Genomic DNA, 14591 nt, shown 5'->3' on the forward strand with positions numbered 1-14591 from the left:
TTTTGAAAGATATTATCATTTTCAAAAGAGAGTTTTTAAAAAAGTAAACAATCTGTATCCATTTTTGAAAATATCCTTAATGGTAAACTTCATGTCTACTTCCAGAACAGTTTGTGTTCCATGCTTTATTTATAAATATAATAAAATAAATACCTAGTACACATTTTTAGATAAGAAATATTATTTAAAAAATGCTCTACAAGTACATTTATCTTCAGCTCACTCATTTTGAAAACGTTCTTATTTTAAAATCTCAAGGTTTCTGGTGAAATCTTTATATTTTTCAGTAACTTAAAATATATATAAATGTAGAGGTAAATATCTCTCATATATAAAAATTTTCATTTTTTTTAAATTCTAATGTGCCATTTAGAAGACATTTCATGACTATAGCAAAGATAAGAGTGTTGGCATGGACTATTCTTCCTAAGATTTCAAAATCTATGTTCTATACACAATGCCCAGAATCTTCAAAATAGGCTAATTTTCTCATTTTTTTTTTTATCAGTACATTTTTATTCTATCACTCATCCACTCCTACTAACTCACCTGCCAGTTCAGGACAGAATAGAGTAGGAACAGACTCATGGCTAGAAAAAAAAGAACCCAAACCTGTATTCCTCTTAAAAGTCTGGGTTTTTTTGGTTGTTTTTCGTTGTTGTTGTTGTTATTGTTCTACTTCTGAAGGTTAATTCCCTCTAAGAGCCCCTGCCTCTCTGGACAATAAATTAATAACCTTTCCTTTGTATCCATCTTTCAATAGTTTCTATGAGTTACATAGAAGCTAGTACTTTGTTTCAGGGGATGACATGTAGAGTCATATAGGGAATCATATAGAAATATAGAGAATACCTAAGTAAAGTTGGATAACTTTTGCGGTTTTGATATATAAAGGAGAACATTAATCTTTGGACATATTAGTAAAAGCTTAGAGTTAAGTGTTAAGTAAAAGGGTTTATATGCTCATGATACCTATTGATTTATTTTTCTTAAAATCATTCAAAAACGGTTTTCCCTAACAAACAATAAGATAACCATCCTGAAATTAAAGAATGATAAAGACAGCTAGAAAACATGGAAAAAAGTTCCACAAGTTTGATTCAACATCTTCACACTGAGAATAAAGCATAATATTTGTAAGTTTTTAGGCTGTATTTTATTCTTAATCTGGATATACTTTAGAGAAAACAATATCTTCATTTTATTATATTTATAAATAAAGCATGGAACACAAACTTCTGGAAGTAGACATGAAGGTTACCATTAAAGATGTTTTCAAAAATGGATAGAGATTGTTTACATTTTAAAGTTATTTAGATATTTTCCTCCCCATAATGTTTCTCAAATATATCTTAGGTTAATACCAAAATGCTAGAACTAGCCAATTATCTCTATTTTTATGCAAAAGAGTAAAATTCCCCTCACATTATATCTTTAAAAAAATTAATGTGGGTATAAGACATTTTCAAATTCTAGGAGGTTGTTTTTCTCACTAAAATAAAACAAATGCCTTTTTTTTCCCCTCTTCAGAAGTCTGGTACCATGAGAGCAACTATGATTTCAATCTCTATGAAGACACTCAATTTGTGTGACTAAATCTACTTTTAAGGAAAAAAATAACAGAATTATTCCTTTATTTTGCTACATGAAAAACACACTTTGAACTTCTATTGAAGCAATTAATGGAAAAATATAATTATAATAGAAAAAGCTTTCCACATATCTGGATAGAGAATATTATGTCTACAAAATTTCCATTTAGACTGACACTTAAAAAAAGCAGGCTGTAATGGCCTAGGAGATGTAAATATTATCAAAGTGCTTAGCTATTTCCTAAAATGTAGCAATAATTTGGTCTATAGAAAACAGATTTAATAAGAATGCATCAGACATTTATAATTTGCTTAAATAGTAAGGCATAAAAATAGTATAGCCTACTTACCCTTACCTTACCCTTACTTACCCTACCCTAACCTTTATCCTTTAAGCCTACCTGGTCTTATAAGGTAGCCAGTACTTCCATTTGGCAATTGAGCACTTGAAATGTGACTAGTCTGAATTAATATGCATGGTGTCAAAGACAACTTTCAAAGACGTAGTGCAAAAAGAAAATGCAAAATATCTGTCATAATTTTTAATTTGTTAATTGTTCAAATAATATTTTAATATAGATAAGTAAAATAAATAGCATTGATTTTTTTTACTTGCTTATGTTTTTTAACAGAGCTATCAGAAAATTTTAAATTATACATGTGTCTTCCATTAGATTTTCATTGGCAGCAGTGGTATAAACAGCTAAACTTATACCAGAATGCACTCTTCTCTTTTGGTTTCTATATAAATCCAGTTTCTAAGTTTAAACAAGGACTTGAAAATAACAACTGTGATAACTGGTTAGTCTTAAGCCTTAAAGAGTGAGTTACTCAAAGGACATTTTTACATGATGTTGGTCATCCATATGACATTACAAACCAACATGATGAAGAATAATCATGTACCAGTAGTTAAGATCAAAAGGATAACGTCTTATTTTCAGTCTCTAATTTATCCTATATATGGCACTCATTAATCTTAGAGAAATTCCTACATTCTAGTATTCTAACAATAGTTGTAATGTCCTTTGAGATTGTACTTGTATAAAAGTACAAATTTGCCATATTGAGTTAATTTAGAAAATCATTAATAGAATTATTTTCAATAGCAGTCCTGATACCATGCCTTTAATGTCAAACAATTAAACTCAAGTATCCAGAAGATTTAATAATTTATGTGAAATTACTTAGAAACACACAAACTAATCTTTAAGTGGGAATTCATACCGTCATAAATCCATCCAGCAAACCTGAATCGGGTTTCGGAGGTGCTTGCAACCGTTCCATCGACCACTTTTCAATGATGGAGGATACTTGTGTATTCTCTGTATTTAATATTCTGAACCCTGTCATATTAACACCACTGTATCGGTAGGGCTCTACATCAAGAGCAAAGAGATCCTGAAAGACAAATTTCTTGGTGTTATTATCAACAGAGTAAATTCAGAGATATGTATAATTAAAATAGTCAATTATTCTTCTCTTAGAAGCATTAACATGATTGTTTCTCAAGTGATGTTAAACATCACAAGTCACCAAGATTCAAATAGACTATTTTCATGCTTTGCCAATGCAAATATATATATTCTAGATAAGTATGCATGTATATATCATATTCTAATTCCACCAATGGAACAGCAGGCTTTTCTGTAATCTACATTTAAGATTTAGCTTTCTTCTCCATATTAAAGATTGCTCGCCCTTAAATTTTATGCATGCACTAACTTTTTTTTTTTTTTTTATAACTGACTAGGTATTTCTTCTATGCCCTGCTTCCTTGACTGGTTACTGCCACTTTTCATTTTGTTTTGTCTTTTTTATTTTTATTTTTTTAAGAAACAGTTCTTGAAATGTGGATTGTAACTATTGAAAATTATATTAAAGATAAGGACAACAAAATTGGCCTTTTTGGTTATGGAACCCCCGCAGTGCCTTTGTTTTACACCTTATCCAGCAAGTTCACCATAGGAGCCCTTTAGATTTTGGTTGTTGGTCCCAGGCTGTAGTGAATGCTCTGGCTTTGCCTTTTGGTTCCCAGGAGAGAGGAGGCCAAAGCATCCAGAAGAGTTAGATGTCACCATGAAAACATGCAGTGTGTGGGACACCAGCCTTCTTTCAAGTTGGCATTGACTAATCGTTAGATCTAATAGACAATATTGGGATTCAGAGCAACAGTAATGCCATCAGTCTTATATGCAGCAAGTCTTGGATTTATACAGCTACATGGGCAGCAAAATAGAAATAAAATTCAATGGAGAGCAGATGATATTGGGCTGAACTGTGCTCTATGCTGTGAAAAATATAAAGGATTTTTAGTTGTTGTTTTTTTTTTTTTCAACATTTGCAATCTAGCCAAGGAGACACACACATACACACACACACACACACACACACACACACACAAAGGGGCAAAGAGAGTAGAAGTGATAAGTCCAAGGAGTCAGAAACAAGACAGATAACTTTGAATGTTTGTAGTCAAGAAAAACTTCATAGAATAATGGTATCAACGCTGCCATTAAATAATGGCCAGGCTTTTGATAGGCAAAAGGATGTCATTCAAAGCGTCATTAAGGCACAAAAATTAGAAAACATAAAACCTATTCAGGAGACTGATCTAGATCAGTTTTGCTATGAAAGAGAATTGATGAAGGAGAACAGGAACAAAAGAAATTAAGAAAGTCAGGTTAAAATCAAACTAAAAAAAGACCTTGAATTATAGGCTGATGAGTTCTATATGTCCTAAACTACTTTTTCTTTTTTTTTAATTTCCTTTTTTCTTATTAAGAGATACTTTTTTTGGTAAAGATTTTATTTATTTATTTATTTTATTCATAAGAGACACAGAGAGGCAGAGACACAGGCAGAGGGAGAAGCAGGCTCCATACAGGGAGCCTGATGTGGGACTCGATCCCAGGATCTCAGGATCACGCACTGGGCTGAAAGTGGTGCTAAACTGCCGAGCCTCCTGGGCTGCCCTAAGAGATCCTTTTGATTTCTCTAAAATCTTATGATTATGGTAGAACCGAGTTGTAACTACACTGAAATATAATTAGCTGATGAGTAGTGATATGCTCTCTTCTAGTGTATCACTAAGTTTCATACAGGCTGCAAAAAGTCACTTGGTGGGAAGTAATATCTCTATTAGAGTGAACCATAGGATTTACCAATAAAATGTAAACTATTGTGTGAAGATTCTCTATTAGAGGAGAGCTGTTATTACAGGAAGCTATTGCTGTACATTATAGTACTTTATAGTAGTACATTATAGTAACTTGATCTAGTAGCTTTGAGACCTCTAAATCCAAGTAGACCAATCAGAAGACTTTGGGTTAACTGAAAACATTGGTTGGACTGGGCATTGGTCATTGTAGGAATGGAGATGCATGCTAGAGACAGTATGGAGGAAAAAAAATAGTCAAATTTTGGTGGTGATGTAGGCGTCAGACAAAGGAAATCAGAAGAGGGGTCAATTTAGAGAACATTAAGATTTAAATAAATATCTTAATGTAACACCAGTTAGACTTGTTCTATAATGCCCCAATATATAACAACTCAGAAATCTTACAAAGGAACTTTGAGATTTCATTTCAACAAAGGTAATAACTGAAGCTCTAAATACCTATCAGTCCTGAAGAAAATAACCAAAGAGGAAGAAGAAAAATAGAATGAAGACTCAAACTTGGATACTCTTATATATTGGGCAACAGGCAGGAAAGGGGAATAGAATATGCCTATGCAAATATGCCACCTTAGCATGTGGATTACTTTGATCTGAAGGCAATCAAGACCCACCAGTGGGGCGGGGGGGGGGGGGGGGGGGGGGGGCGGGGGGGGGCAACCAAGTCTAACCCCTGTAGACTGAGGAAAAACTTTTATTTCTGCCTTAACTAAAATAATTTATATAGAGGGCCTGTACCCGAAAAAGAGCTATTACTAGAAATAACTTTTTTTTTTTTTATCTGAAAGATCTTTCAGCATGGCAGGGCAAACTTCTAATTACCAAATATCTGTTCTTCTTATCAGTCTGTGAATTACCTTCCTCCTCTTTAAGCCCCAGGCCCTCATCCCATTCTTTAGCTCAATTATCTGACCTGACCTTGAGTCTCATATCTTTGGGGCTCCTTACACATGAAATTAAATTTGTTTTTTTCTCCCGTTAATCTGTTTTATGTCAATTTAATTATTAGACCAGCCAAAGAACCTAGAAGGGAAGAAGGACAAAATTTCTGCCCCTACAGCAGGAAAGAATTAGTGACAGAAACAGACAGTCGTTTCACAGAAGAGGGAAAATCAGGATAAAATATTAGTAAAGAAATAGAACCAAGAGTTAGTAGGTTTGACAGAAGGGTAAGGTCATATTTTCATGCATACTTAAGAAAAAAATGTGTGGTGATTATGTAAAGACAAAAGATAAAGGTAACATTCAATTTGCTAATTGCAAATTAAATAATACTTTAAAAATCCAAATTACTTTAAAAATCCAAATTACTTTAAAAATACTTTTAAAATCCAAATACTTTAAAAATCCAACTAAACATAGGCAAAAGCAGAACAGAATATTTAATCTACTAAAAGAACAGATTCAATAAATCTGTTTTTTAAAGTAAATAGAACCAAGATAACAACATAAAAAATTATGCTTTTCTAAAACACTGATTTCTCAGCAAACCAATATGACTATTTATTATGTTCTGAAAGTTCTCTAAAGCAATATATAAATAAGATATAATATTTTGGGTTTTTAAAAAATATTTTTTATCTATTTATTCATGAGAGTCACAGAGAGAGGCAGAGACATAGTCCAAGAGAGAAGCAGGCTCCATGCCGGGAGCCGAATGTGGGACTCAATCCCGGGACTCCAGGATCCTGTCATAGGCTGAAGGCAAACACTCAACTGCTGAGCCACCCAGGCGTCCCACAGATACAATATTATGAATTGACATCGGAGATAATATTATTTCAAAATCATCAGCTTCCCACCAAAAATTATTCTCTATAAGAATTAATTCTTCCTGAGTTTTATAAAAATAAAATAAATGATAACTACAAAAGTACCAGTCATTCTCACTCAAAAACCCATTCGTCATCCTGAAAAGTCTTAATAATAAAATTTAGAGCATTATCTTTATGCTTTAAGTTACTTACCAGAGTCGTAAAGATATAATGATAGTACTCTGTCATCATTCCCATAGCTAATGCCTAAGAAGCAAAAAATAAATATATATGTATGTTAATATTTAAGACACACATCATATGAAATATGTCAATAAGAAAACAAAATAGTAGGATGTTATGAAGAATCTGGGTATAATATTCAGGTTATATTAAAACGGGGTCAAACTAAATCTTTTCTCCATAGTTAAAGAAGATTAGCAGTTACTGAAGGGTTTCTGAACCAATTCTCTTGATACAAAAGCAATTAGTTGAAAGTTTGCAATTGTAAAGCTTATTGCTTTACATAGTAAAGGAGGCATTAAATTTGAGGCAAACCTGAAATTAGCACATCTTAGTTCATTATATTTGTAATGTCTCCACTACAAATACTCTAATGAGGAACACCATTCTATTTTGATGAACACTATTACTCCATTAGAAAAAAAAATGCAAAAAAAAAAAAAAGAAAAGAAAAGAAAATGCTGCAAAGTGCAATGCCAGTAGGAATTTTTTTTAGCACTTTAGAGACTTTCCTTAGCATTGATGAAGCAACTGTAAATCACCAGTTATTTGAAAAGTACCAAAAAAAAAAAAGAAAGAAAAGTACAGATAAAGAAATGTTCTTTACTTTTACTAATAGACCAGTTGCAAATTACTATTTTATTTCATACTTATACAGTCCTTGTCAATTTTAGACTATCAATCTTAAAATAAGGATTTTTGGATTAGAACTTCCAGTCACAAGACTCTCAATTTCTCCTCTGAAAATGAGAACACTTTTGAAATAGCTGTTTATCAATGAATAGTAGTTGGTGATGATAATTGAAAAATGATGCATTTTTGAGCTGAATGAAGAGCTCTTAGTAGGAAACAAGTATTCTCAGGTGCATCTAATGCTCTTCCATAAAATACTAACTACACAAATTCATTTGCCAAATAGCTGCCCCAGCTATATACCCTATGTAGTCTACGCTCACAGGTAGGTATTAACCAATTAACTAAAATAACGTTTTTATATCTAGAAGTGAGCTGTTAAGAAAGAATAGATATTTGTGAACATTTTTGGAACATATCAAATATACTTATTTAATAGGGAGAAACATTTGTTAATGAAAGACAGCATCAGAGAATTAAGCAGAGGAAAGGAATTAATTGTGATATTATGATTTATAATAAGAATACTAATTTGGTCTTCATTGATGACCCTTTTCACACACACACACAGACGCACACACACACAGTGGGATTGTGTGCACAACACTTAGGAACAAATTATCAAATAACATTTCCTGAATGGACAAAGAGTGTATGAGCCAATGAGGCTCTGATGAAGTCTGAATCTTAATCAAAATAAGAGAAAATTTATCTTATTAGATAAGGGTACATAAGATTATCTTTGTAGAAAGTATTCATTGTTCTGATGGATATGTACCAAAGGTTTCTCAGCTCCAGAGCTGTGCAATGACAGCTCAGCATTATTCAATAGTTTTTATTTTATCAAATCAACAGGTAGAGAAATATAAAGACAATTGAAAGAAATAGTGATTCGGATGTATAACTATAAATAGCATATAATGCCTAAAATGTGTTAAGTAATATTCTAAGCACACTGCACATTTTACTCTAATTTAGGCCTTGTAGAGGCTGAAGGCAAGCTGACCCAAGATGGGTCACTTTGGCATGAATGTTATTCTGAGCTGAAGGCAACTGTGTGGGGTCAAGAGAAACTTTGGCTCCTCTCTTAACACATAAAAAAAACCTAAATTGGGGATCCTTCTCAGAATAAGGATTATTAGGAGAGATAAATTTTATCAGAGTGATCCATCAGTATGGCAGGACAAACATCTAATTACCAAACATCTGTTCTCCTTATTGCCTTGGGAAGTGCATTCCTTTCCTCTGAAGTGCCCCTTCTCCTTAGTTCAGCATGACGAATAGAACTCATTTTGGCCAACTGACTGTCTTTGGAATTTCCATGTCTGTGTCGATTCCCTACATGTATGCTATTAAATTTGCTTTTCTCCTGTTAATCTCTCTCATGTCAATTTTATTCTTCAGTCCAGATAGAAGGACCCTTAAAGGGGAAGGAATTCTTGCTTCCTGGGAGCCTCATTAAAAATATTATGAGGTAGATCTTCTTATCAAACTTATTTTAGGAAAGTAGGGAAGTAGGAAAGTAGGACAGAATAAGAATGAATAAATTGGCCAACAAATTGAGATAGTAAGTAAACATGAACTCTCGTTTTCTAACTCTTGAAGTTTGGATATAGGATATAATATGCTACTTTATATTGGAATGCCTGGGTGGCTCAGCAGTTGAATGTCTGCCTTTGGCTCAGGTCATGATCCTGGGGTCCTGAGATTGAGTCCCGCATCGGGCTCCCCTCAAGGAGTCTGCTTCTCTCCCTCTGCCTATGTCTCTGCCTCTCTCTCTGTGCCTCTCATGAATTAATGAATAAAATCTTTAAAAAAAACTATGCCACTTCATAAAATGGTATATTTTATATTCCCAAAGGCATTGATCCATTGTAGGATATTATAATCTCTCTCTCTATATATATATATATTTTTTTTTTTTTTTTCCTGTCTGATTTTTTCCTTGATAGTTTGAAAACCTCAAAGAGCTCAAGCCAGTATTGAAAATTGTGTTCTGGAGATAGCGATGGAAGGCATTAAGGAGATGGTGGTAGGGACAACAGTTTGCTCCTGACATGGGTATTTTGTACTAGCCACAGGCTTCTTCTTCACCACCTTGAGAAGAAATCTGTAGAGGATAACTGAGGACTGTTTATGCCTTTTCTGACCTTCCTTCAGTCTTTGATCCTGAAAACAAGAATCAGTTATGTGATGGGCACTGAGGAGGGCACTTGATGGGATGAGCACTGAGTTTTATACTGTATGTTGACAAACTGAATTTAAGTAAAAAAATTAAATTAAATTAAATTAAATTAAATTAAATTAAATTAAATTAAAAAGGTTAAAAAAAGAATCAGTTATGTACTATAATGTGTAATCTAAATAGAAAAGGGTAGTTATTTTTGATTGAGTACCTACACCATAAACATTAACAAAAATGGACAATAGGGATACTCTCTTGAAAGATAAATTAATAATTTCCAGTAGGATTTAAAAAAAAAAGAACTTTGTAGAGTTTAGACAGCAGGCTTGAGCAATGGAAACTTGATTAAGGTAAAGGGACCTAGCTGAATACAGATAGGCCCACCTCAATATATCCATAGGCCTCAACTAGCCAATGGAATACTTAGGACTAGGCAAGTTACCAAAAAAGGGAAAATTTCATACATGGCAGTACCTCCTCACTTTCCCTATTGATTATTATTATTTTTTTAAGACTTTATTTATTTATTCATGAGAGACACACAGAAAGAGGCAGAGACATAGAGGGAGAAGCAGGATCCCTGCAGGGATCCCGATGAGGAACTGGATCCCAGGATCCTGGGATCAGGTCCTGAGCCAGACACTCAACCACTGAGCCACCCAGGTGTCCCACCTTCCCTCTTTAAAAACAGCTCCCACCCATTGCCTCCTGGCAGATAGCTTCTCCTTTGCTGTCCTGCCCATCACTCCCTTGTGGTATAGTCAATAAACTTCTACCTCCTTTGTTCTAGCTTAAGTGAATTATATTCACTGCCATCACCTGCACCCACCACCCCTACCCCATGCCCCACTGGCTTCCAGTCAACCATACCCCACATTTGGGGTCCCCATCCAATCTGGAAACATTTAGACACCACAAACTTTTTCTGGATGTTTTTAAAATTATAATATTTATGCCTTGCTACTGTTTTTAAACGAACTGTATACACACTTCAAACCACATTAATAATGATAAAATTAATATCTTCTTATGTATAAATAATATGAGAGTATCCACAGTAGAAAAACTGGATGTACAATAGAAAAATTGGTTGTACTATGTTATCCCTCCTGGAAAGAAATACTACAGATTCATTTTTCCCAAAATCAAAATATCATTAGAAATTCCCAACATTCAACTAGTGTAGTGTTAACAATGCCATATGACAAATTAACATATTTAGGCATAGTTTGGAATCAGTTTATCCTTCGGGTTATATCCAGAAATTACATTGCTCAAAGTTAACAATTAAAGAGGTGGACTTTATATGATGTTTCTTAAAATTTAATAATTTTCTTCTTGCTGCTGTGGGAATTTATTTGCATCTGATTTTGCATTTTTCCAATCTAAAAATTTTATTTTCACACTCTCTAATCTACACTTTCAAAGCCTTAATTAATACTTTTTCTCTGTGTTAGAATGACCTTGTGAGGTTTAATTGCAGATCATCTTGACCCTGCCATAGGGGATTCTCTTTGACAAATTTGGGTGGAGGTGGAATCTTTTCTTATTAAGTCATGTATACCAATTAGTGCACCCAAATAGCCAGCCCCAAGCTTCAGTTACTTTTAGAGCGTTCAGGGAAAAAAACTTCAAATTCTCTTTTGCTCAATATTTAGGAAAAACTCATTTAGTTTAAATAAATAAAACAATGAAACAAATACGGCTAACCTGATAAACGTATTCCTGGATACTTCTAATACTTGTTCTTAGGTTAAGCCAGACAAGCTGAAAGCCCATCAATGCCTGCTCTAACTCTTATACCATTTCTTTGGACTTCTATCATTAACCAAAGTTGAGAAATCTCAGAAAAATTTCATACACCTTAAAATCAAGTCCTGTTAAATGTATTGCATTTGTAAGAAGTAATCTATTTACTTTCTTCTTGAATTAGTTTCTAGAATAACCGAGATCCAAATGCTCTCTTGAACTAGGTAAGTTAAAAAACAAACACCATATATGTGGTTTGTCAGTGTTATAGAAACTAAAAACATGCATTTTGTGTAATAATGTTATGCTGAATTAATCTTAACTCCCATATTATCATCTTACCTTTGCTCTGATTTTTCATCTACTAATCTTGCTAAAATTATTAACTTCTTCTGCTGTATATATTTTAATTTTTAAAAGATTATTTATTTATTTATTTGAGAAAGTACATGTACTAGAAGCGGAAGGGACAGAAGGAAAGGGAGAAGCAGGTTCCGCATTGAACAGGGAGCCCTAAGCCCTGGGCTCCATCCCAGGATTCAGGGATCATGACCTGATCTGAAGGCAGACTCTTAACTGACTGAGCCACCTAGGTGCTCTGTATACATTTTAGATATTATCTTAATTATGTTTTCATTTTGCAAACAGAGCAGGTTACATATAAGAAAACAATTATAAAATAATGGATATACTAAATAAAAGGCAGAATGGCAATTCTATTATTAAAGTTGATGGATACTATCACCTTTCAAATAGCAAAATAAGTCAGTTACTCTAGAGACAAGACAATCATTTACATACTTGCTGAAATCATTTACATACTTGCTAAATACTTGGTAGGTTTTGGTAGAGAAAACCTACCAAAGCTCTGTCACTGACAAATTGTCCAGTGCTACTCACTCTGGGCATAAAGGAAAACTCTCCTTTCCAAGTCTGTCTATTCTAAAAGTAATCAAGAATTGGTTTTGGTATATATGAGAAATAAATCCCTGCTCTAAATTTCATTGCTTACTTTATTACATCACTTTATTCACTACCAAAAAACCCTCAAAAACAAACAAAAAAAAGACATCCAAATTTCATATGCTTTACTACTCAAATATAACACTAGAGCAATTTTCCAAATCCAATTAAAGATTTTACTGTAGTGAAACCAACATTCATATTGGAAGATTGGACAAACATCTGCTTAATAAACTAACCATGTTATAACAGGCATTTACTGTTGATAGTTATATTTTATGGGATATAATTTGACATCTGAATCTGCATAATTCTACAGTAGAGATATTTTATCTCTTAGATGTTCGAGGACAGTTTACTAATTCCAAACCACTGTGATATCAGCCAGTATGTGTTGTTTTGCAGTGTTGCTGATAAATCGGAATAGTGAGGAAGTAACATTAAAAGTTTTTACTGCCATGACATTTCATTTGATTGATTTACTATTATTTTTGAGTCAGGCAATGCTTTATTCTGGAATGAACACTTAACATCGCTAGAAGAAATATGAATCCCTCTACTACTTTTTGCTGCTGGGCATTGATCAATTTACCCAATCTTTCTAAGACTTAGTTTCTTCATCTGTGAAGTGGAAATAGTTTTTACTTCATGGGGTCACAGTGATGATTAAATAAGATCAAATGTGTAAGGCATTTCCCAGAAGATGCCAGCTAAAGAGCAAATCTTTTTTCTCTTTTTTTAATGGTTAAGGGTCAGACTCTTGATTTTTGGTCAGATCATGATCTCAAGGGTCCTGGGATCCAGCCCTGCATCCAGCTCTGAGCTCAGCTTGAGGATTTCTCTTCCTCTTCCTCTGCCCATCCCCTAACCTCCCTCCAACTCTCCCCCCTCCTAAAAAAAAACAAAACAAAACAAAACAAAAAAAAAACAATAAAACAAAAAAGCTTTAAATGCAAATATAATAAAGGATCCAAGAATTTACGTAAGTTAAAGATTACCTGTTTCAAAATGCCTGCTGCCATTTCATGGCTACAGTCAAAGATTACATGGAACTCCTTGCCTCTCTTCATTTCCTTTAGTAAGGGTTTTGCATCCTTTGTATCAGCAGGTAGTTGACGAATTTTAAGCCGAAGATTATACCTTGATGGAGCTTTGATGAGCTCCTGCAAACGAATGAGACCTTTAATGAAAAAAGGGGGGGGGGATAATATTAGAGAAAAAACAGAGTAGGTCATATCATCACAGAACATACTCACTACAATACCTGATTTTTTTGACCATGCATATGTGCATTTCATGGCATGACCACTGAAATTCTTACTTTCTAACCAGATCTCATCATTTTTGTTAAGATGATTGTTTCTCAAATTCTTTAAGAAACTATTTTACAAATTATGAAAGACATACATGACTATAAGTTGATATAATAATTTAAATAAATAAAAAGATATAGAGCAAAATAGTCTCCCTCTGTACCCCAAAGGGTTGTCACAATTGATAGCTTACAAATATTATTCCTCCATTATTTTCTATGCCTTTCCACATATATAGATAGAGTTTTGTTTTGTATTTTACATTAATAGTGGCTTGTATAAATGTCTTAAAGTCTGTTGTAAGTCAGTGACTGTTATAATTTGTTATTATTCTTCAGTGTTAGAAATCTGGTTACTTTTTTTGTTTTTGTTTACAAGTAATGGGCTAGTAATTTGGTTTATATGTAAGAGTAAAATAAGTTTCTTAAATAAAATAGACTCAAGTAGTAGCCTGAACCATAATTAAATTAAGAAATAAAACTTTTTTTGTATTGTTTGCTAGATATAACATTAACTTCAGAAAAATATATAACCACATGCATTATTAGTAAAGCAAATATTTTCCGAGAGAAGTAGCGTCTCAGTATATGTTTCAAAAATATATCAAATTAATATATACATGTTCAATACGTCTAGAACTGCTGGCATTTTAAAATAAGAGAAATCATCAAAATTATTATTTTATACAAACTTCAAGTAATGAAACCCCTTCAAGAATTCACATACAAGACTAGATATATAAGAGTGTGATAAGAATAAAAGGATCATCCGATTCTATTCTAGCTTGGACCAAATTAAGCAATTTCCTTATCTCCTCTTCCTACTCTTCTTTCTTATTTACATTTCTTTCCATCTCATCTCTGTATTTCTATTTCTATTTTCCGTGAAGAACTACCTTCATAAATATTAGTAGGACAAACAATAATAAAAGAATATATTTGGAAATAATTAATCTGGAGCTTTCTCTCTGTGTGTGTGTGT

General features: G+C 33.1%; 1 protein-coding gene across 7 annotated transcripts in view; it reads right to left on the reverse strand.

Moving 5' to 3' along the window:
- GRIK2 (glutamate ionotropic receptor kainate type subunit 2) overlaps positions 1–14591 on the reverse strand; it is a 1064497-nt gene that overhangs the window by 345663 nt on the left and 704243 nt on the right. For 6 of the 7 annotated variants that reach the window (XM_077902956.1, XM_077902954.1, XM_077902958.1 and 3 more), the window contains 3 exons: positions 13296–13477; positions 6738–6791; positions 2820–2993 (listed from right to left, as the gene is read on the reverse strand). In XM_077902956.1, coding sequence (XP_077759082.1) covers positions 2820–2993; positions 6738–6791; positions 13296–13477 — 410 coding nt within the window. The remainder of the gene's footprint in view (positions 1–2819; positions 2994–6737; positions 6792–13295; positions 13478–14591) is intronic. The other variant, XM_077902960.1, reaches the window with a different exon arrangement.

Source organism: Canis aureus, chromosome 7 (genome assembly GCF_053574225.1).
Source record: "Canis aureus isolate CA01 chromosome 7, VMU_Caureus_v.1.0, whole genome shotgun sequence".
Classification (NCBI taxonomy): domain Eukaryota; kingdom Metazoa; phylum Chordata; class Mammalia; order Carnivora; family Canidae; genus Canis; species Canis aureus.